The sequence below is a fragment of the Cricetulus griseus genome, unplaced genomic scaffold (assembly GCF_003668045.3).
Source record: "Cricetulus griseus strain 17A/GY unplaced genomic scaffold, alternate assembly CriGri-PICRH-1.0 unplaced_scaffold_1, whole genome shotgun sequence".
Taxonomy (NCBI): Eukaryota; Metazoa; Chordata; class Mammalia; order Rodentia; family Cricetidae; genus Cricetulus; species Cricetulus griseus.
This window is the reverse complement of record NW_023276808.1, coordinates 610,827-634,276: the sequence shown is the minus strand read 5'-3', so window position 1 is coordinate 634,276 and position 23,450 is coordinate 610,827. Positions and strand designations below refer to the sequence as shown.

Genomic DNA, 23,450 nt, shown 5'->3' with positions numbered 1-23,450 from the left:
ATTTCTTTAATCTACACTTAAATATAAATATTAAATCCAGACCGGAGGAGGAGGGGCTGCCTCTCAAAGTGGCTGTGAATTAAAGTGCCAAGTGCAGAGAGGCAGCCAGGCAGGGGAATGGGGGGAGGGGCGGGCCCATTGTTAACATTCAGATGCGAAGGGTGACTTCTTTGTCTACCCCGAGCTAGCATCACCGTCAGCCACCATGGGGGTCCCCAGTCTGAGTGGTAACAGCACTGCTCAGGTCCCAGCCAGGCTCCTTGGAGCACCACCAGGTACCTGTAGATACTTTTTGGCTGTAAAGATGACAAGCCAAGGAAGCAAATATAACACAACGACTTTAAAACAAGGGCCTTCTGGCAACAGGAAAAATGTCTATTTTGTGTCATTTACAAATGAAGAATTTTTGCCCTTTTGAAGAGGAACGTGTTTGGTCAATTATGTTTGTCATTTTGAAATTGACCACTTTCAAGACAGTACCAGCAATTCTTTGCTTATGGGGTAATTTCTAAATCAATGTGTTCATCTCTACTCTGAAGCCACTCACCATACCCTCAACTCCAATTAGGCCGTTGATTTTGCTTCTAATCTCAAAGGCCTACCTTCAAGCCAGAGTCTCCACACTCTCCCAGGGCTAAGAACAGGATGGCTAGCATTTTCTAAACCCGAGCGCACCCTGGGAGCCCAGACCTAAACAATTGTCTCAGGCCTGACTTTCTCCCCTCCGTGCGCTTTGCTAAGAGCAAGTCTGATCAAGGGACTAGCGACACCCAAATACCAAGACTGCAGAGTTGACTGGGCAAGACTCTGTGCTTTCCCAAAACGCATTGTTAAAATGGAGCCGGAACTCACAGAGGCTGGGCCACTGGTTCTGCCGCGAAGGGAGAGGCCAGCTTGAGGAGGGCGGGAAGCCCGAGATCCCCCAGATCCAGCGAGCTCCCCCGGGCATGTCCTCGCTGTGGAGCAGACTCCTATTCATGCCGCCTCCAGGACACTGCGGGTCCACTGTCCCCTCCCCAAAGGGACATTCCAATGTTCCAGACCCCCAATGTCTGTCGCCTTCTCTCGGGCCCTAGCTCCAGTGATTCTCAAGAGCACAACATCTCTGCCCATTGATGCTTGTCTGCAGCCCCTTTAGTGGCGATGTGCTCCGTTCTCCAAAAAGACGGGAGGACCGTGTAGAGCCATTAGACACCTTTCCCGAGATGCCACACGAGTCACCAGGGTATCGGTCACCCTGGAGCTCTTGAGTTTAGAGCCCCAGGAAGTCCAGCTGGTCCCCACGAAAAGAAACGTGGCAGGGTAAGGGTGGGGACGGGCATCTCATGGTTTAGAAACTGACTCCAAGGCATCCTCCCGCGTGGACCACATGGAGGACCCCCTGTGAGCAAAAGGGATCGTGGACGCCACTTACCTGGAGTTGGAGGAATTCCAGTAGATAGGCTCTAAAACTGTGGGACTGGAGATCGCAGTTCTGCAGAAAACCATCAAAAATCCCCAACAGGACTTCCACACGGAGTCCCTATGAGAACAAGCTAACTTTCCAAATTAAAACAAACAAACAAACAAACAAACAAAAAACAAGACCTCATCATGAAGCTACAATATGAAGTTTTTTCATTCTTCTTTGTATAAAGTTCAGAGTCTGCCATTCAATACTGGGTTTTTAATGAGAAGGACAGGGTTTGCCTGGACTTCCCCTTGTCCTGGTTAATTATTTGCACGTCTATTTGTTGGTGTTGTAATTCTTGCTCTAGTTTCTTCCTTTCCTCATGAATCTTTCTTTGTTCTTCAACAATTCTTAATCATTCTTCGACCTGAAAGTTAACAAAAGAATAAGATCAGTTATTCCCAGGGGACAATCTACAAATTACATGAACATACAGAGACCAGGAGAGGAACAAAATAATTGATGGAAGAATTTAATTATTTCTATGTGTTTTCTTTATCTCAAGTTTATGAATAATTGATTTTGTGGATTTCATGCCTTGAGAATATAGTTGATTCTGTCTTTATATTTTCATGATTAAGAGTTATCTAAAGAAAAGGCACATATTCCCAGAGTAAGTAGATACCAATTACTGTATTTACAATTAGATAGACATTTACAAAAATTGCAGCTAAAAATTCCCACTGAGCCTCCACATTATTCACACAATAATAACCAAGAATTTAACCAGGTGGTGGTGGCACATATCTTGAATCCCCACACTCAGGAGAGAGAGGCAGGTGTATCTCTGAGTTCAAGGCCAGTGTGATCTACAGAGGAAGTTCCAAGATAGCCAGGGCTACACAGAGAAACCCTGTCTCAGAAAATTAACAAGGAATTTTTCTAAGACCTAATTTCTTTAATGGAAAAATTAGCAAATGTTTTGACCCAATGGATTATAAAACGCTGTCTAATTTCACATCAGCTACAGTGTTAACTCCTGAGGCGCCTTTGAAGCATTCAATCTCAAGCAACGGACTAACTTTCTCTCTACAGGAGATGTCCCATGTTAACCATAAAAGTAAAGCTGTTCAATTTGCAACTCCTTCATCAGGGCCTTCCCCTCACCTTCCAAAGACCACTCTTGCCTCTTCAATTCTTTGCCCTTCTCCTGAAGGACATTTGAATCAATGAGATGATGATTCTTGATATTAGAGTGGGAACAGCATCCAGAGAGTAGACGACAGGGACAATGCATGACAGCTTGCTCAACAAAGCATCACCCGCCATCAACCTTAACATTGTTATTAGTAAGAAAGGCTGTTTTAACCCATGAATGTCTCCATCAGTCATCACCAGGTTTCACATTTTTGCTGACTTTGACCTAAAACATGGACTCTGTGCTTAGACCTGCCTTCCCATTCAAAGTTACATTCAAAGACACTGATACTGACTCCCTATGTACTTAAAACTGTTTTAAGATGGTAATCAACAATAAATCCAGCAGTTTCTCATTCTTGAATACAACTTTTGTCTCCTCAGGTCTCCAGCAAGTTCTTCCCCATATTCTCATATAAAACAACTGATGCACTCCATTCATCATCACCACTCTGGTCTCCTTTGGTTTTTAAAGTAACATGCCAAGGACTTTGACAAAAGGAGAGAAAGGTAATGGACTATTAGTGTTATGGAATACGAAACCCAACTCATGTCTGAGGGTATCAAAATGGATTGAAAGTCATGAGACAGAATGGCAGTCCATTACTATTCTCACCTTTTGCCAAAGTCCTTGGCATTTTACTTTAAAAAGCAAAGGAGACCAGAGAAGTAATGATGAATGGAGCATGTCAGTTGTTTTATATAAGAATACGGGGGAAGAGCTCGCTGGAGACATGACGAGACAGAAGTTGTATTCAAAGAATGGGAAACTGCTGGATTTATTGTTGATTACCATCTTAAAACAGTTTTAAGTACATAGGGAGTCAGAAGCAGTGTTTTCGAATGTAACTTTGAATGGGAAGGCAGGTCTAGACACAAAGTACGTGTTTTAGGTCAAATTCAGTAAAAATACAAGAATGTGGTGATGACTGATGGAGACATTCAGGGGTTAAAACAGCCTTTCTTACTAATAACACTGTTAAGGTTGATGGTGGGGGATGCTTTGCTGTGTAAGCTGTCATGCATTGTCCCTGTCCTCTACTCTCTGAATACTGTTACCACTCTAAGGTCCAGAATCCTCAGTTAATTGATTCTAATGTCCTATAGGAGAAGGGAAAAGAATTGAGGACGTGAGAGTGGTCTTTGGAAGGTGAGGGGAAGGCCCTGATGAAGGAGTTGCAAATTGAATAGCTTTACTTTTCATGGTTAACAAGGGATATCTCCTGTAGAGAGAAAGTTAGTCAGTTGCTTGAGATTGAAGGCTTTAAAAGTGCCTGAGAAGTTCACACAGTAGATGGTGTGACATTAGATAACAATTTATAATCCATTAGGTCAAAACATTTGCTAATTTTTTCACTCCATGAAATTAGGTCTTAGAGAAATTCCTTGTTAATTTTCTGAGACAGGGTTTATCTATGTAGCACTGGCTATCTTGTAACTTCCTCTGTAGACCAGACTGGCCTTGAACTCAGAGATCCAACTTTCTCTGTCTATTGACTGCTGGGATTAAATATATGCGCCACCTCTACCTGGTTAAATTCTTGGTTACTATTGTGTGTGTAATATGGAGGCACAGTGGGAATTTTTAGCTATAATTCTTGTATATGTCTATCTAATATTAAATATAGTAATTGGGTAGATGCATACATTGGGACTAATCTGTGCCTTTTCTTTCGATACTGTTAATCTTGATTATATAAAGACAAAATCAAGTCTATGCTCAAGGCATGATGTCCACAAAATCCATTATTCATAAACTTGAGATAAGGGAAATACATAGAAATAATTAAATTCTTTACTCAATTACTTTTATCCTCTCCTGGTATATATATATGTTCATTTATGTTGTGGATTGTCACCTGGTAGCCAAAAGATACTGAGAGAAGGGAACAACTGATCTCATTCTTATGTTAACTTTCAGGTCGAAGAACAAATGAGAATTGTTGAAGAACAAAGAAAGATTCATGAGGAAAGGATGAAACTAGAACAAGAACACCAACACCAACAAAAAGAAAAACAAAAAGTTATCCTGGGCAAGGGAAAGTCCAGGCCAAACCTGTCCTTCTCATTAAAAACCAAGGATTGAATGGCAGACTCTGAACTTTTTACAAAGAAACATGAAACAACCTAGTATTGTAGCCTCATGTTGAAGTGGGTTGTTTTTTTGTTTTTGTTTGTTTGTTTGTTTTAATTTGGAATGTCTGGAAAGTTAGCTTGCTCTAATAGGGGCTGTGCTCTGCAATCCCTTTATTTTTCCCACTTGTTGTCCATTACGTCAGATCCTTATCAGATCATAGCTGTCTTCTGGAAGTGTTGTATTTTTCAACTGTTGGGATTCTGTAATGGTTGATGGCCTGCTGAAGCTCAGGTCACTTGGTGAATAGCTTGGTCTGGTAAGGTGTTCACTGACCACTGACTTTGGGGTTATACTCTGTTTACTACGTCATCATGGTGGTTTTGCTGATGTTCAGGTTTTGATACATCTATAAAAAAGGAAAATTTGTTAATTGCATTGAAAAATTCCCAGGGTTTTGCTGGATATTTGTGGTGTTGTTACAGCAGTGTCCTTGTGATACTGTATCTCTTGGTGTTCCTGATAAGAGGTAAGGATAACAGTTGGCCACCTGCTACAGAAGTACCCACCGTGCAGTATGGTCTCTCTCAGACTCTTGTTTCTCTCATTGACAAAATCAAACCAGCATTCCCCACTACAAATAAATGATTTTGCTGAATAAAGTAAAGTCTTAAATTCATATGTTTAAGCAATTTTTTTAAGTTCTGGTAAGTCTAAAGGGTGGTTTACTTTAGAAGCCTTAGAACTATACTAGATTCCCTATGATTTATATTTTTCACAGGGTTTCTATGTATATTAAATAAACTTGTGAATTAGTAGTACTGGATATTTTTACAGACACTACTTTATGCTGAAAAGAGTTAAAACATCAAGTATTATCTTTGAAAAATCCTAAACCTGTGTCTCTGTTATAGAAAATAAGTATTATTGCCACAAATTATACTTAACAAACACTAGAAAATATGTTTTTAAAATTTATGGACAAGTAAGTCACTTTCAGAGTGGGTGGACCGTCAGAAACTACTTGACTTTGTATGTTCAATAGGGCTAAAATAATCTTTAACCTTGCATGTTTATTTGTGGGATAAACATATGTAATATCGCTCAGTTTTTGGTTTGTGGATTTGTTTGGGTATTTTTGCATGTGAAAACTTAGCGATAACCAGGATTTTATACAGCAGAATCTGCCTCATCTTTTTTATTTGTTGAAGCATACTAGTATTTGCCATTCAATAAAATGCCATAAAATGATATTGAGGTGCTTAGGTACGGCATAGTGAAGAACCCGGTCCCCAGAAAAAGTTGTATCATTGTTTACGATTGAAATTTTGCTTGAGATGATTAAATGGTAGATTATTTTGTGTTTGCATGCTATGGAAAATACTGTTGCTTTAGTTTCAATTCTTTGCTATAGTAAAGAAGAATGATAGAATTTTAAGAAGGCATGAGGTATAGTGAGGTTTTAGTAAACAGGGTACACTGTCACTCTAAATACATATTCAGTTCATTTACCTGCATAGCTTATAATACTTAATCTCATAACATGAGTTAGCTCAAAGAGTTTCCTTCCTATACTTTATTCTTTTGATTTAACTTTTCAATTCATATTCAATGTTCCTCAGTTATATATTCAAGGTTTTGGAAGTGTCCATTAAAGTTGCTTTTGCTCTACTTGTGCTAAAAGCACTTTGTCTGAAGAGGAGCCTGGGGTTCAAATACTTGAAATCAGCCCTTTTGTGCCTTTTATTCCATCATTAAGTTTCTTCTGTTACATATGAAAGGAAATCACAGTGGCTAAATAACACATCTCAATGTCTACTGTTAGAGACTCCTTGATATTCAATCATTCCTGTGCTTACTTACTGATTACTGTTGTCCACCAGGCTACAGAAAAAAAAAGCATATCATTGTTAATAATATGTACCCACCTTTTACTGTGCTACAACAATATAGTGATTTGTTGTCTTCTTTTGTTACACCACTTTTGTGTACACATTATAAAGGTTAAGAGATTTTTTTCACAATTTATTAGCAATTCAGATGTTCCCTTTAATTCCCAGGTTTGTTTTCTTGAGTTATTTTAAAATTTTGATGTGTTATAGAATTAACTATTAGCTGTTTATTTTTATTATAATCTTTAAAATTTGTAGTTTTTACCATTAATATGGTGTAGTTTGCATAATTCTCGACATACAAACAGAACCTTTAAATTATCTTGGTGTGAGGACTCTTCAATGCTTCAAATGAAGGTTCCTAGGCAAGGGCTATAGTTTCCCTTAGGATGTAGCAAATCAGCCTGTGCTGTTCTGAGTAATGACTTGGTCACTGAACTGTACAAGTATATGCTGTGTGTATGTGTCTGTGTGGCCACCAATGAACATTTTCCATGCTGCAATTAGCTTGAGCTTCTGGGATTCAGTTGTCTGCAATTTTGTTGTTTTTCTACCCAGAGCCATTTGTGCACTTGGCATAACTGGCCATGAGACTGTTGAAGATGGGAGTTACCACCGCTCCAGGAAGTCATGTGAATACTTGATACTAGGTTTACTAACTGGAAAGGACCTGAAAGTACTGCTTAAGGGCAAACACAGGGAGATGGATATAGCTGTTCCCCAGCAGTAGAAGGCTTATCTTTCCATTTGTTGGAATTCCATTTAACTGGTCTTGATTCTTTGCCATCTGTGATGTGTGTTGATGGTTTTAGAAGTGACTTGTCCTGGTGAAGGACACTGTCACCCTATTTTTGGTTGCATTGGCTAATGCACAGCACCATACGTTTTTTAGCTAGTTGCCATTTGCTTGGCATGATTGGGATGCTCTCCCTCTTGTGTGGTGTACAGTGAGGTTGCAGTTACTAGAGTAAGTCATTTGTGAAACAGCAACAGATCTGGAAAGAATCCTGTGTTCCAACCCCCAAAATTCTTTCTAAAGCAAACCCCAGTGCTTTGCTATTTATTAGAACGTTCTGCAAGTTAGCAAAGGAAAGTCCACCCAGACATAGTTGGAGGAGCTTTGAAAGCTCTGTTCTGGGGGAGGGGCAGGAAGTGGACAAGGGGAGCTGCAGGGAGAGAGGACAGGAAATGGGGAGCGGGGTCGGGATTGGCGCCAGGCAGGCGGGCACTGCGGGTGGCCTGCGAAGATTGGCGCTGCCCTGTGAGTCCATCCTAACTTGGGTCCTGCCGTCCTGATCACTTGGTGCCAGAATCAGGCCAGGAGTCCCTGGATCAGAGGCTGGAAGGCATCCCCCAAGGGCGTAGGCTGTGCACTGGTCACGAAGTGCACAGAACTGGGAGCAGTTTGCCCAAGGCCGTTGCCGGGTCCAGGAGGGACTCCACGTGGAAGTCCTGTTGGGGACTTTGGATGGTTTTCTTCAGAACTGCCATCTCCAGCCCAACAGTTTTATAGCTTATCTACTGGAATTCCTTGAACTCCAGGTATGTGGCGTCCATGATCCCTTTTGCTAACCCGGACTGGGCCTGTCCCGGGGGTCTGCCATGTGGCCCATGTGGGAGGATGCCTCAGAGCCTGTTTCTAGACACTGAGGCGCCCATCCCCCACCCCTACCCCACCACGTTTCTCTAGGTGGGGACCGGCTGGACTTGAGAGCCCGGGCTCCAAGTGGCTCTTCCTGGGGATCTAAACTCAAGTGTTCCAGGGTGCCCGACTCCCTGGCGACTCGGGTGGCACCTCGGGAAAGGTGTCTCATGGCTCTACCTGGCTCTCCCTTCTTTGTGGAGAACGGAGGACGTTGCCACTAAAGGGGCTGCAGAGGCGCATCGACTGGCGGGCTCCGCAGCCGGGTAGAGATGCTGAGCTCTCAGGGAGTGAGTGGGTAAGGCACCGCCCGGTTCCCTGCGGGAAGGCAACAGACATTGGGGGTCTGGGGCAGTGGGATGTCCCTTTGGGAAGGGGACAGTGGGCCCACAGTGTCTGAGAACCGGAGTGAATTGGAGTCTGCTTCGCATCCCTAACATGCACCACTGAGCTCGCTGGCTCGAGGGAGCTTGCTGGCTCCCTGGCTCTGGCTGCCCGCCCTCTGCACGCCAGCCTCTCCTTTCGGGTCGGAAACAGAGGCGCAGCCTCTACTTTGAGCTCAGAGCTATGCCCAGTCAATGCCGCTGCCTATAGTATTTGGGGAGTCGCTAGTCCCTAGATCAGACTCGCTTTTTGCAAAGCAAAGGGAGGGGAGAAAGTCAGGCCTGAGACTAACTTTTAGGTCTGGGCTCCCAGGATGCGCTCTGGTTTAGAAAATGCCAGCCATCCTTTGGGATTTGCGGCCAGGGTCTCTGGAACATCACGTGGGTGCTGCTATTTCCTCATCTTCCAACTATGGCTAGAAAGTGCTGTGGGGAATTCTGGTATCATCCCTGGGAGAGTGTGGAGACTCTGGGTGGCTCCTCGATCTTAGTGCGGACTGAGTATAGTACTCAGGCCTGTACAGGCAGTCACTCTAAGCACTCAGCTAGCTCCTTTGCCACAAATACCGTATATTCCACATGACATTACTCATTTACATGCTGGTTTCTATATAAACTGGGTCACACATTTACACTTTACTCTTGTATCTGTCAGTTAATAGGTCAGTCTCCCACAAGATTTTAGGTTGGAATCCTTGTTGTTTCATTTTTTTGCAGTTTTCTGCTTGGTGTCCGTTGAACCTTGTCACTTGAAAATAGGCTTGTGGTGGTAATATGCAAATTGCCTGAGTGATAGCTGTGCCCCAAATACTGCCATGACCTTTGTCCAGAGCATGGTGCTGCTCTCAGCAGTCTGTTCTCTTCCTCTTGTAAGACCGCCAATCCTGTTGCCTTCAGGCCCCACATTTATAATCTGATTTAACCCCGGTGAGTTCCTTAGCCGCTCCAAGCCCAAGTACAGTGGGTTGCAATGGGCACTGGAGCTTTAATGTATGTTTTAGGAGAACACATTTCAGCTTCTGGCATCATAGAATACACATTCTCACGAGCTTAGCCTGGGGTTTCATCTCGCTAATAAAGTCACCCAAGTGTGAAGCTGAGCAGTATTATCCAGGGAACATCAAAGTGCTTAGTATCTGGCACTTATCAGTTAATCATGGTGTGTCTAAAGGTGATTTTAAAGCCAGGTTCCTATCCTTTCTTTTGCAGGTGCTAACTTTGGGTCCCTTCTTGGAATAGGAGGAAGAGCCGTTCTCTACTTTTCAGAACTACGGAGAAACTAAAGAGAACCGATGTAAATAAGCTGAACTCTCTTCTGGCCTCTCCCCTTTCGAGACAGCACCACTTCACCCTGTAAGGAGCCTGGAGAATTAGACCAGTCACTATGAATGTGACCAGCTTGTTTTCCTTCACAAGTCCAGCTGTGAAGAGACTTCTAGGTTGGAAACAGGGTGATGAAGGAGAAAAATGGGCAGAGAAAGCTGTGGACGTGTTGGTGAACTAATTGAAGAAAAAGAAAGGGGCCATGGAAGAGTTGGAGAAGGCCCTGAGCTGCCCGGGACAGCCAAGTAACTGTGTCACCATTCCCTGCTCCCTGGATGGCAGGCTGCAGGTGTCCCACCGGAAGGGATTGCCTCATGTCATTTATTGCCGAGTGTGGCGCTGGCCGGACCTCCAGAGCCACCATGAACTGAAGCCTCTGGATTGCTGTGAGTTTCCTTTTGGCTCCAACCAGAAGGAGGTGTGCATCAACCCCTATCACTATAAGCGCGTGGAGAGCCCTGGTGAGTGGGGTGGACTGTGTGTGCACCGTGAAGCCTGTTGAGACCAGAGCAATAACACCTTTCTGTTGTGGGGTGTAATTCCAAAATATCTGGGGGAAGTTTTGTGTGTATTCATACATGCGTGTGCAAAAGAGCACAAAAACTCTTTCTACTCGGCTTTTGCTCACTGTAATGAGTGTCTGTAAAAATCACTTTATACAGGGGAAGGTTTACTTTACTTTGTGATTTTGAAAGTATCAGCCCTTCGTCCCATCGGCTCCAGGGCTCTCTGTCCTGTAGCACTATAGCATCCTGGGGTAGAATGGTGGCAGAGCAGAGCTCATGTCCCAAAAGGAAGGAACTGGAGCCCTACTGTTCCCTCCAGTGACTAGGAGACTTCCCACTAGGCTGCGGGAACAAGCCTTCAGCACCTGAACATTTGGGGGTACATTCCAATCCAAATTGTAGCAGTCCTGGAGTATTTCATACATGTTAAAGGCCTCCTTCCTTCTAAGTGACTTTGTTTAGAATCAGGTTCTGAAAATTGAGGTTTGTGTCTGAATTTGCTTTCTATGGTTCACATTGGTTCTGTGTGTCTTTCTAGCAATTTAGCTGCGCAGTACATCAGCAGAAAACAGAAGCACAGGGTCTTGTCATGTGCACTAAAGGAAGGGCACTGTGGGGCATCTGTGACCAGTTCTACTTCATGTTTCACGACAGCACTCTTTGTCATCTGTATTGAAGTGTGCTTGTGTTGTGTTGTGTTCCCTGTGGGCTATGTTCTGCTGTGTGAGGAACTGATGCTGTTACTTTAAGATATCTCAGTCTTTACCTGTGTGGTTGGGCTATGGTAAAGTCTGGAGTCGGCCTCTCGAATCTATGGATTCTGCAGATATAAATAGAGGCATCTGCAGATGAAAATAGTTAGAAAAAGATCTCTGTCTCTACTGAGCAGGCTGATATCCTTTCTGATCCTTTCTCTTTCAGTTTTGGTGGTTGAAAAAGTCAATGGACTTCATTCTTTCTGGGGCTCAGAGCCCAGGAACTCTTCAGGGGGAGGGCCTGCTTCCTTTTCTTCACATCAAGCCTCTGACTAGGTACAATGGCCACCACATTGGGATCAGAGGTGTTTGTACCTGATGCTGCCCAGGGTCACCAGTGCTGGAGGTCCTCGTATAGGTTGGCTTGCATTGGCCTGACCTCAGCTTAGTGACCACCACAGATCTGCCCCTCCCATAGTCTCGGGGTTATTCTGCCCATTGTTCTGCAAGGAGTCCAGGCCTTGAGAGGTGACTGGGCTAGGTGCTATGTGGCCGGTTGCTTACTCTCTTGATCCAGCACCTGGAGCAGTGCAGCCTGCATGACTGACTCCTGTGGATGCCTAGACTCGGTGGCAGCAGCTAGCGAATGACAGAAGCCCCTCTTATTCTCTAATCAGCTGAGTGACTGTCTCACAGTATTTATATCGTGTTAGGCATCGCAGGTGGTTCAGATCTGATTTAAAGTGTGGGTGGGGCAGACACACAGAGGTCCCACATAGATACTGTGCCATGTTACAGCAGGGTCTGAGCGTCTACAGATGAGGGCTTCCAAGGAAGCTCTGGTACCACTCTCCCGTGGATATCAACCACTGCGGCGTCCACCCTTGACCAGCAAGAAAGACGCCACACCGAGGAATCTTCTTCAACACAGTTTAATCGGGAACCTCTTTGCTTTGTACAGTGTATAATGGCAGCGGCGGCGGCGGCCGAGGGCGGCGGCCGGCCCGGGCCGAGGGAGACGGGGCCTGATATAGTCTACATCTACCAATCACCTAACCCTACGTGGCGCGCCAGGATAGGTTGTCTCCAAGCAGAATTAAGAGGATACATGACCTTTGCCTTATTTGGAGTTGTTTACCACAGAGAGCGCTCGCCGTCGGGCTGGCGGAAGGCGGAAACCGGCGCCATCTTTTGGGTGCGGTTTTCTGCAGCTCCCTACAGTTCCCCCTTTTTGTTTTAATATTATAGGAGTAGCAGTATCTATCTGTTGTCAGATTTCAGTCATCTCTGTCTTAGGTTCAACCCCAGTGTCCCTATCTTACCCGTCAAAGAGTCACTGTGTCGCCCTCACAGGCTCATGTCTTAGGTTGAAGGGAACACATGTATGCTTATTCGCTCAGCATGAGGGTAGGTGCCCGTCATTGAGCATGACTGATTCAGATATGCATCACTCACTCAGCAAGGGCGAGACAGACATCTATTTGTCTGTCAGCATGGATAACCATGCTTGAGGGGACTGTCCTGCTTCCACAGCAGCAAAGGCCTGTACCAACATAGCAGCTTGGGATTTTTGCGACTTCCTGATCCTGCATAGGCACCACAAGCAAACAAAAATGGCTAACAGCATCATGGAAAACATAACCCCTACTCCAGCCCATTCCTTAACTAAACTAAAGGCTTGTGCAATCATGGTATTACTTCTCTGCTGTGTGACCCTCATCCTGCAGATACACCATAAGGCTATGAAACTAACTAGGATAAGCATTCCTCCCAGGGCACCCATTCCTGCCCACTCTTTCAGATGATTCATGGCTTGAGTGATCCACGCAGACAGTCCTTCCGCAACTGAGATGTCGACCCTGGTGGAATTCACATGCACTATGGAGAGTCTCAGCTCCTGCATCAGCTTTTCAAAATCCCCAGACCAGTTGCCTAGAAGATACTATGAAGGTTGTTTAGACATGTTTGCTGCTAAAGAATAATTCTGATAGGAAACAGCTGTTACACACAAACCAGGCATTCTCCATTCACATCCCAACTGTGCCAGTTACCATAAAGTATCCAATTGTTCCTGCAATAGATCAATGTGTTGATTCAAAACCATAATGCCACCTTTCAATTGAGCATTAAGGGTAGATTGGATATCCAATGCAATCTCCATATGCTAAGTGCAGCAATTTCAACTCCTTACTAGCTAAGAGAATATCATCCATATAGTGGACACATCTCACAGCAGGGTATTTCTCTCTAATAGGAGCAATAGCATGACACACAAAAAGCTGACACATAGTGGGGCTATTGGCCATACCCTGGGGTAAAACCACCCACTCATATAATGGTATGGAGAATAGAAGGTAAAGTAAAAGCAAACCTAACACTATCCTGCACACATCACAAATCAGGTTCTTCATGATTGGGTAGGGCTGACAGCAATGGTAAACCACGCTGCACAGGCCCCATGACTTGCATCTATTTATTTCCTTCAGCTGTTCTAACGTCTCCTGCCCCTCTTCTACAGCCTTGCGGCATCTTTGATCCTCTAGACAGCTGCGAACCATTTTCCAAATAGGCCACGTCCCTGGCTTCAGCGTTCCCTGTGCCCAGGCAAAATCTAGATCTTTTCCAAGCTTATCCCAACTATCCACAGTGAGATTGCCTGAGGCTGCGATGTTAAAAGGCAGCCAAATCACCACTATAATAGCGGGGTCCATTAACTTACTCTCACTCTGCAAATTAAAGCAGAAGCGAGGTTTTTTACTTTCGGTTCGCTTTTGTCACGAACAGTGTTGCTCCTTTCCGGAGACTTTACCACCTCTTTCCTGAGGGCTTTGGTGCTCCTTTACCGGAGACTTTATCGCCTCTTTCCCAAGGACCTTGGTGCTCCTTTACCGGAGACCTATCTCCGCATTCACCGCGGACTTTACAGTTCCACTTACCTTGGGAACTTACCCCCGACTGTGAGAAGTTCTGATTCCCCGTACGGGCCACCACTTGCGGCGTCCACCCTTGACCAGCAAGAAAGACGCCACACCGAGGAATCTTCTTCAACACAGTTTAATCGGGAACCTCTTTGCTTTGTACAGTGTATAATGGCAGCGGCGGCGGCGGCGGCGGCCCCGGGCCGAGGGAGACGGGGCCTGATATAGTCTACATCTACCAATCACCTAACCCTACGTGGCGCGCCAGGATAGGTTGTCTCCAAGCAGAATTAAGAGGATACATGACCTTTGCCTTATTTGGAGTTGTTTACCACAGAGAGCGCTCGCCGTCGGGCTGGCGGAAGGCGGAAACCGGCGCCATCTTTTGGGTGCGGTTTTCTGCAGCTCCCTACAAACCACTACATTCTGAATTTATATAGTTTGCTCTAGAGCTTGGTTCTACATCCGTACAGGCGGATCAGTTGACAAGTGGTTCTGTATTGAAGCATTGAGTTGCCACAGTGTCTGTCATTCAGGATGGTTTTGTTGTTGGATTGGTTCACCTAGCTGATTATTTCTGAGAGTCCCCAAAGATGGATGGTGTCAGATTTGGGTGGCCTCCCTCCCTGTTCCTGTTCCCAGGATGGCCAGGTGACTTTTCTCTCACAGGAACTTCAGATCCCGGGGGTAGACTGCAAACTTCCAGCTCAACCATCCAATAATAGGTTGGTCTCCAAAGGCCTTTTGTATTTTTGTGGAATATATAAGTCACATAAAAGTAAAGACTAGGGAATAATTTGCAAAGGCTTTTGTGTCCACTGCCTGTTTTAAGAAAGAGAGGATATAAACTAAACCGTTCTCATTTGTCACTCTGTCCCCAGTGCTTCCTCCCGTGCTGGTTCCCAGGTACAGTGTGTACAACCCTCAGCACAGCCTTCTGGCACAGTTCCATAACTTGGGACAGAATGAGCCTACATGCCACTGAACGCCACGTTTCCAGATTCCTTCAGGCAGCCCAGCACCCACCCGTTTCCCCACTCGTCCAACAGCAGCTACCCCAACTCCCCAGGCAGCAGCAGCAGCAGCAGCACCTACCCTCACTCCATCACCAGCTCAGACCCAGGCAGCCCTTTCCAGCTGCCAGGTAGGAGGAGGCAATTGGGGACTCTGCCTGCCTTGGGGAGGTGGGTGGGCATGGCCTGTGGGTGGAACCCTGAGCACATCCTGGTGAACCAGTGCTTGTAGAATATCAATGTAGGGAGGGAGTTGTACATACAGCTGGAGAAGAGGATGGCTTGTTTGAGTCCTGTTAAGTTTTGAAACTGCTGCATCCTTCTTTGAGTGGCACAATTGTTCCGGTCTCGGCTCTCCATAAAAAGAAAGGGGAAAATGTCATGTTACACACACTGCTGCTCTGAGAAGCGGCTTCGGCGAGCTTTTCCAACATTGAAGAACCCTTGTTATCAATGCAGCCGCAGAAGAGCTAATTACTGGGGTATCCGCCCTCCCCATTTAATTAGATTCATTTAGCCAGTGATGTAATCCCAAGAAATATGTACTTTTAACAGCAAGGAAATGCAACAGAAGTGATGGAGACCATCTGCTTGTTTAACTTAGCAAAGACAAAAACCAGTAATTTTCCTGTTTTAGTCATAACGGATGGTGTAATAGTGACTAATTAGAGGATTACACTTTTCAGATTACAGGTTAGTAAACAAGCATCTCAAATATTAGTGCCAGAGCTCTTGCCAGTCGACATCAAGAGGGACACGATAAATAAAAGATCATCATGAAATGCATGGATATTTTTGTCAGGGAAAATGATGGGACAGGATGTTTATAGAGCCACTTAAGGTGCTTTACATTAAATTTTACTTCAGCATCCATGTTGTACCTTCAGAAATTAAAACGTGATCCATGCTTTATTGCTTTCTCTTTCTTCTTTTTAAGCACTTAGGTTTTAGCCTGTTTATTTTGTTTTATGTTTTTCTCTTTGGGATGACGATGGGGGATGAATTATTTTAATAACCAAACTAATAATATTTGGTGGTTTCCTAGCCATCCATTCCTGGCAAGTCCTTTGAGTCTGGTGGACGGGCTAGTGGTGAAAATGTCTGTTTTATAGGGCTTTTGAACAGGGACAAACCTAGATGAGCCCCAGTAAAAGAATCAAAGGCTATCACTAGACTTCCTTCTTGTCCTTCACTGTCAGAGATTAGCGCAGGCCCTTGGGAGGAAAGAGGAAGGGCTGTGATCTGGTGGGGCTGCTAGACCACCATCAACAATGACCCCTGTGACCCCTGCTGCTGCCAGGGTTGCTATAGTATAAGTTCATTGGTTTCTGTTGAGAAGACACTCCGCCTTTGCTCCTGGCTTGAAGCAAGCAGAGTTAACTTCACAGCTGCAGCAAGAGGTTAGAGTGAGAGGAGGGACTGACTGTGAAGGTTCCAAGTCCTGTTGGCTCTCTGCTCTTTAGCAGCTGGGTTAAGATTCTGCCTGGGACTGGGAAGGGAGGAGCCGCCAGGGAGCCCTGGAGAAACCGAATTTGTTATTTGGGTTCTACAGTTGTCCCTAAGTATTTACCCAAGCATTTGTGGATTCCTACTGCAAAATTTTGTTCTCAAGTCTCTGCGGTACATGCTGGATGGGCTCACAAGCCAATGAGGAGCTTGGTTTTCAAGTTAGGAAAGGATTGCCCTGTGTTTCACAGTAAGAAAATGCCAGGTTTGCATTAGTGTGTGTGTGTGTGTGTGTGTGTGTTGTGTGTGTGTGTGTGTGTGTGTGTGTGTGTGTGTGTGTGGGTGGGTGCGTGGGTGGTCTGGTTTCAGTAATCATATTATTTTCTGGAAACTGCTCAGAAGGGTCTATGTAAATTCTGAAATGGAAGACAGCTAAGATAAGCTGATTTATTGCCTAGTGTTATATTATTGGGTATTTTTAAATTTAGTCAGTGCTTAAATGGTTGGGGTGAAGGTAGAAAGCAGATTGCTTAAAGTCCTGGGAAACTAAGTTTCAATTAGTAGATTGTAGCAAGCAGAGAGTGAATTCCCGCCCATATGTTTGCTCTCAGGCCTGGGAGAGCTTCCCCCTACTAAGTCCTGTCAGGAAGTCTTACCCCAGTAAAACAAAACCCCCGGGTTCTTGGGGTCTGCTGCACAAGAGCATACCCATAGACTCTTCTTGGTGGATTTAAAGTGACCTGATCCTAGATAGGCATGGGACTCCAGGGACTGACTTACCTTTTCTTCTTCTCACTTAAATGTCACTGGAAGCAAAGTTTGTGGACGTGATTGTTTTCAGAATCTATACCTAAAGGCTAGTGTCTTCAGCATCTAGTCTTTAAGAGGTGGTGGTGGGAGAGGGGGTAAGGCGGGGCCTGATGTAGCCAAGGTTGACCTTGACCCCTCCATCTTCGTGTGCCAGTGTATAGGCCAATCTTTCAGTAGGAGCTTGATTTGGTTTGAGTGATTAGTGATCTCAGCACAAGGAGGCAAGGACTTCGAGAGCCCAGGGGCTCACTGGCCCAGACGCCTGGATTGCTGTAGAGCCCCAAGCCTTGGAAGACCTTGCTCCCCTACCACCACCAAAAAAGTGATGGCTGATCAGTGGGCACAGGCACCTGTTGCTATCGTGAGACCCACATGGTGGAGAGACCTAACTCATCCAAGTTATGCTCTGACCCCCACATGTCCCATTCCCCACCATATGTAAAAGGAGTGCCTGAAGCATGTAATTTTTTTCTTTCAAACTTTGTAGCTGACATACCTCCACCTGCTTACCTGCCTCCTGAAGACCCCATGGCCCAGGACAGCTCTCAGCCAATGGACACGAATATGATGGCACCTGCACTGCCCTTCGAGATCAACAGAGGAGGTAAAATGAGTTGTCAGAGTGTTGTCTGTATGTCCTGTCCTAATGTTACTTTTACTCATTTAGACCTTAAAAAGGTAGCTGTTTGAGAAACATGGAAAACAGGTTTGTTGTTGTTTTAAGAGTAATGGAAAGAATTCTCTAGAGCCCATCTTTTTACTTAAACTCTGTCACAGTCCAATATAGGATCTCAGAATTGAATATGGAGGTCTCAGATTCCCACTGGTCTCTGAAACAGCCGTAAGCAGTGCTCTGCCACTTTGTGTTACATAGTTAGGTGAAGTGACTTTCCATTATTGGTGGTTTGAAAACAAAACTGTCAGTCACCTCTGAAGACAATCTAAGATGCTGTATGTTAACCAGTGTTGAATAATCAGCCAAGATTTATTAGTTATGGAAAAATAAACAAGCATATCTGTGTCCTTAGCACGCTAATTTCCTTTCACCTTCAATAAATGAGTAAGTGATACATATTATCATATATACATTTATATACATATATCAAATAACTGTTTAAAATGCATCTGTTTATGATTTGTTACCTATAAATATGGGTTTGTACGGCTGTTTCACATGACTATATACACAGGAGGTTGCTAAACATCTCTGTGCATAAAGAGATAGTGGTAGGAAATGATTGAGTCCTGTTTTACATAACAAATATGTCTGGTATTTATATGCTCATGCATTTTTAGGTATTCAGTAATGGAAAATTTGAGATCCATGTTGTCAGACATATCTTTAAGTTGGCCCCGAGGAAAAGGCCATCTACTGTATTTCAAAGCAGACTCCCATGGGTGATCACACTAGAATCCATACAGCTGGTCTCCCAACAGTTGCTGTGGTGTCAGAAAAGACACACATATGCCACATCTGTTTTATGGCCTTATCTGAAACAAGTAATGGTATTTATTTCCTTCTTTCTGTGATTGTCCCTAACTTCATCACCAAAAAATTTAAAGGAAAAGATTTTACCCCCGTCTTCGTTCAACCGTGCTCAGCCAGTTTTACAATGCGGTTTCTAGTTGGGGTGCTCCAGGTGTAACTGTGAGCAAATTTCTTTCCTTCTTGCAGATGTTCAAGCTGTTGTTTATGAGGAACCAATGCACTGGTGCTCTATTGTGTACTATGAGCTCAACAACCATGTTGGTGAAGCGTTCCAGGCCTCCTCCACAAGTGTGTTGGTGGATGGTTACACTGATCCTTCCAACAACAAGAACCGTTTCTGCCTTGGGCTGCTCTCCAACATTAACCGGAACTCCACAATAGAAAACACCAGGCGACATATTGGAAAAGGTGCGTGTCCCTTTACACCTCCTGCAAACGTTCTTCTTTTCTTCCTGTAGAAGTGACCCCATCATTCTTGTGGAAAATGCCAAATGTTCAGATGCTGCTGTTTGAAGTATCTTTCTAATTCATATTATCTAGAAATTGTTCCAATCATTGATCTTAGCGGTTTTCCAACTCCCATGATATTGATAGGTGCCAGCTGACATTGCCGTGTTATTGTGGTGCACTATGCTGTCCTACATTTTCTTATAAGTGAAATATCTTTAAAACAATTCTTACATTTATTTATTCCATGTTTGTGTGTGCATGCGTGTATGTGTGTGTAAGTACCTTGGTCAGAGGACAGCCTGTGGAAGTTAGTTCTCTCCTTCTTCCATGTGGATACTAGGAATCAAACTCAAGTCATCAGGCTTGGTGGCAAGCACTCTACCCACTGAACCATCTCAACATCCCACATATCTTTCATAGGGGATTTAACTATTTACTAGTGGTAGATTAAAGCAGTTCTATAACATTTATATGTATTTATTATATGATTAAGTCAATGAGCACATGTGTGGGTAGTGCTCAGAGCTTAGCTTTCCCTGTGGAGTAAGGAACAGGCAATCAAGAAGGGGTGTGGCATTCCTTGGAAGTGTCAGTGTAAAATCATAATTTAATGACATGACGTGTGTTTATATGCTCTTGTGCTCTTGTGTCTGTATGGGAGCCTATCTATATACCCTCTGAATATGAATGTAGTTTCTACCTCGTCTGCTGAGAAGGCAAAGATACAAAGTAGCAATAAGCACATCTAGTGTCCAGATCATTGCTCCAGATATCTATCCTCACTGAGGCAAACCGGGTGCCTCCAAATCTGTGATGAGCTGCACCTGGTACAGCTTTGTTAGTTTCTGAACACAAAGGTTATCACAATCATAACATAGTTAGCTAGATGTCTGTCACAATGCTATGTGAGTGGCCAAATTTGACTCTGCCCGGGTGCCTTTGAGCCTATGACTGACATGGTGTATCCTCTCACAGGTGTCCACCTGTACTATGTTGGAGGTGAAGTGTATGTCGAATGCCTGAGTGACAGCAGCATCTTTGTGCAGAGTCGGAACTGCAACTACCATCATGGGTTTCATCCCACCACTGTCTGCAAGATCCCCAGTGGGTGTAGCGTGAAAATTTTCAACAACCAAGAGTTTGCTCAGATACTGGCACAGTCTGTGAACCATGGTTTTGAGACCGTGTATGAACTCACCAAAATGTGCACTATTCGAATGACATTTCGTGAGTACCCGCCCATCTCATTCAGGCCTGACCCCCGCCTCACCCCTGCTATTTACAATATGTATACCTGTGCCTTCCTGGTATATATTCCTATCAGTGCCCAGAAAGAGCACCAGTGTCCAAGAGGTTGTCATGGGAACTTAGAATATAGTCCTCTCCTCCCACCATGCAGGTCCCAGAGATGGAACTCAGGTCTCCAGGCTTGGCGACAGGCACCTTTATCTGTCCCTGCCTCCCAGTCATCATGCAGTTTATTCTGGGTCAAGCTAAGGGTTTAATAGAGTCCAGGCTGGAGCATGTCTTATTCCAGAACAGGCAGCCTAGTCAGTCTGTGTGTCTCAGCAGTCCTTACGGCTCATATCAGCCTGGGGAGGGACAGCCTAGTGAATCTTGTCAGTTTCAGGGACTTACTAAAGCTTTTACGATGTCTGCGTCCTGAATTTTAAGGACTTTGCCTAGAGGGTGGAGTGTTTCACCTCCCCTTAAAACATTCTGCAATTCTGGAGCTTCCCTATAAGACAGAAGGTTTTATCTTTGAAGATATTGCTACACAACATGTGTAAAAGGTGAGAGAAGAACCAACTTCACAGGTTTGTTCTCTGAGCTCCCCATGCACACTGTGGTGTACATAAACACACATTCATGCAACAACAACAAAAAGCTGGGTGCAGTGCTGTGTGTAGTCCCAGCATGGGAGACAGATAGGATCCCTTAGGCTTGCTGGCCGCCAGTCTCGCCTGATTGGCAAAAGCCCAGGTGCAGCAAGAGAACTCATCTCAGAAAATACAGTGGAGTGTGATTGAAGAAGACAGCCAGTGTAGACCCCTGTACTCTCCAGGCATGGACACACAGATAAAGGGGCAAGGGATTGTTCAGTTAAAGGTGTAGGACTCTTACAGTGGTCCTGGGTTCAGTCCCGGCATCCAGCTGAAGTGGATCACGATAGACTGTAACTCTACCTCCAGGATCCAACATCTTCTGAACTCCACAGATACCACACATTCATAGGTAAATCCATATTGAAACACGTACATATTTGCACAATTTTTAAGTAAAATATTAAAAAATAAAGCCAGTTTGATAATACATGCCTTTTATTCCAGTGCTCAGAAATCAGACAGGTAAGCTCTGAGTTTGAGGCCAGTTTGGTCTACATAGGGAGTTTAGGCCAGCCAGGGCTACCCATTAAGAGTATGTCTTAAAAGTATAAGTAAGTAAGTAAAGTGTTAACATAACATTAATGTAGTGGGAAATAAATATTTAAAATATCTTTTTTTTCGAGACAGGTTTTCTCTGTGGCTTTGGAGGCTGTCATGGAACTAGCTCTTGAAGACCACAATGGTCCCGAACTCACAGAGATTCCCCTGCCTCTGATTCCTGAGTGCTGGGATCTAAGCCGTGCACCTCCACCTCCTGGCTAAAATATCTTTACTCAAACAACTACTGAATGTATTTTAAATTTGTAATTACCCAAGTCTAATAATATTTATTTATTTATTTATTTGAAAAAACGTCTCATTCTGTACCCTGACTGGCCTGGAACTCACAGCGACCTGCCTGCCCCTGCTTCCCGAATGCTGGGATTAAAGGCGTGTGCCACTACACCAGACTAAATAGGTGATTCTGGGGTACTTGGGTAGAATTTTGGTGGCCAACATCCGTCCCCAAAAATTACCCATGCTTTTGTGGTATGTTTGTTTTCTTGTGGGACATAGCCATGAGTCCAAACATAATTATGTGAACTGATCATATGATTTTTTACTTGGTAGAATGACTCAATAAGATAGAGAGTTAAATGACACCAGTGTGGTTTCTTTTTCCTAGGGTTGGGGAGCCAAGTACCACAGGCAGGATGTTACTAGCACCCCCTCCTGGATTGAGATACATCTGCATGGCCCTCTCCAGTGGCTGGATAAAGTTCTTACCCAGATGGGTTCACCCCACAATCCCATTTCCTCAGTGTCTTAAAGGGCCTTTGGCTTCTGTCTCTTGCAAACTGTTGAACCTTGCATGTACTTGAAGGATGGATATGTCAGACGGGTGAAAACCTGACAAGGGAGCTTTGATAATACTTGACCTCTGTGACCAACTGTTGGATTGACAAATTAACAAACATTGGTAACATGATGCTGATATCAAGAATCTGTTTAGTTAACTTTGTGATATTCTGTTGTATGATCAACTAAACTTTTTGACTTTTAGCAGGACTTTTGTGTATAGTTTTAAAGGAGATGGCCAGGCCAGGGACAAATTATCTATTAGAAGAACAATCCTGAGCAATCCTTTTGTTGTGAGTTTTTGGCAGAGTGTTACGTTAATAGTCTTTGAAGTGTGCTCTTCATCAGGTTACGAGCACACACTGAATCATCTTTTGGTGGGTTTTCATAACGTTTTAAAACTATTTGTTTAAAATGAATGAGGTTCTTTGTTTGTCTTTAAAGGCGAATTTTTATGACATACACAGTATTCTTTCTAAAACTGTATGCTGACTGTAGTGCTGTCTGAATGATGTCAGGCTCCTTGCTAAATATGTGTATACAGAATATTTGGAGGTCAGGAATAGTCTAAATGGCTAATGGATCTAGAAGCTATTTGTCAGTGTGGTGGGGGAAAGGAAATGACGACCACAAATACAGACTATGCCTTAAGGTTCAGTTTGTTGTCTTAAATGAGCAAGCGGTGTCTGAATTTGCTGTGTTTCTGTTTTTTAGAGTTTTTTCTGATTTTTTCCTTTCTTGTCATTTATCTCATCTGTTCTAGACCGCCGTAAAGCAGCTGGTTAATTCCTGTACCTGTGAGAACAAATGAATAATTCCTTTTATTTGCAAATCAACTAGCATTGTATTTCAGTGCCCAGTATATGAAAGGCTTGAATTCAATGAGCAGTTTTTATGGAATTTACAATACAGACATAGGCTTTAATTTCCAAATGAATTGTCTGCCAAACCTGGTAATTGTGTTCATTATTCGCAGGTTTAAAGAAGTTCCCTATTGG

At 44.1% G+C, this 23,450-nt stretch overlaps 3 protein-coding genes and 1 pseudogene across 3 annotated transcripts in view; 2 read left to right on the top strand and 2 right to left on the bottom strand.

The window, feature by feature from the left end:
- LOC113839150 (mothers against decapentaplegic homolog 1-like) overlaps positions 1–9,906 on the top strand; it is a 313,586-nt gene extending 303,680 nt beyond the window's left edge. The window contains exon 2 of the mRNA XM_035453627.1: positions 9,788–9,906. Within this exon, the coding sequence (XP_035309518.1) occupies positions 9,788–9,861 (74 nt within the window). The 3' untranslated portion in view covers positions 9,862–9,906. The remainder of the gene's footprint in view (positions 1–9,787) is intronic.
- LOC113837940 (ephrin-B2-like) overlaps positions 1–23,450 on the bottom strand; it is a 423,845-nt gene that overhangs the window by 320,481 nt on the left and 79,914 nt on the right. The window lies entirely within an intron of this gene.
- The window catches only part of LOC118239765 (mothers against decapentaplegic homolog 1-like), a 433,113-nt gene that overhangs the window by 369,435 nt on the left and 40,228 nt on the right, over positions 1–23,450 (bottom strand).
- Positions 9,960–22,423, top strand: LOC113838560 (annotated as a pseudogene).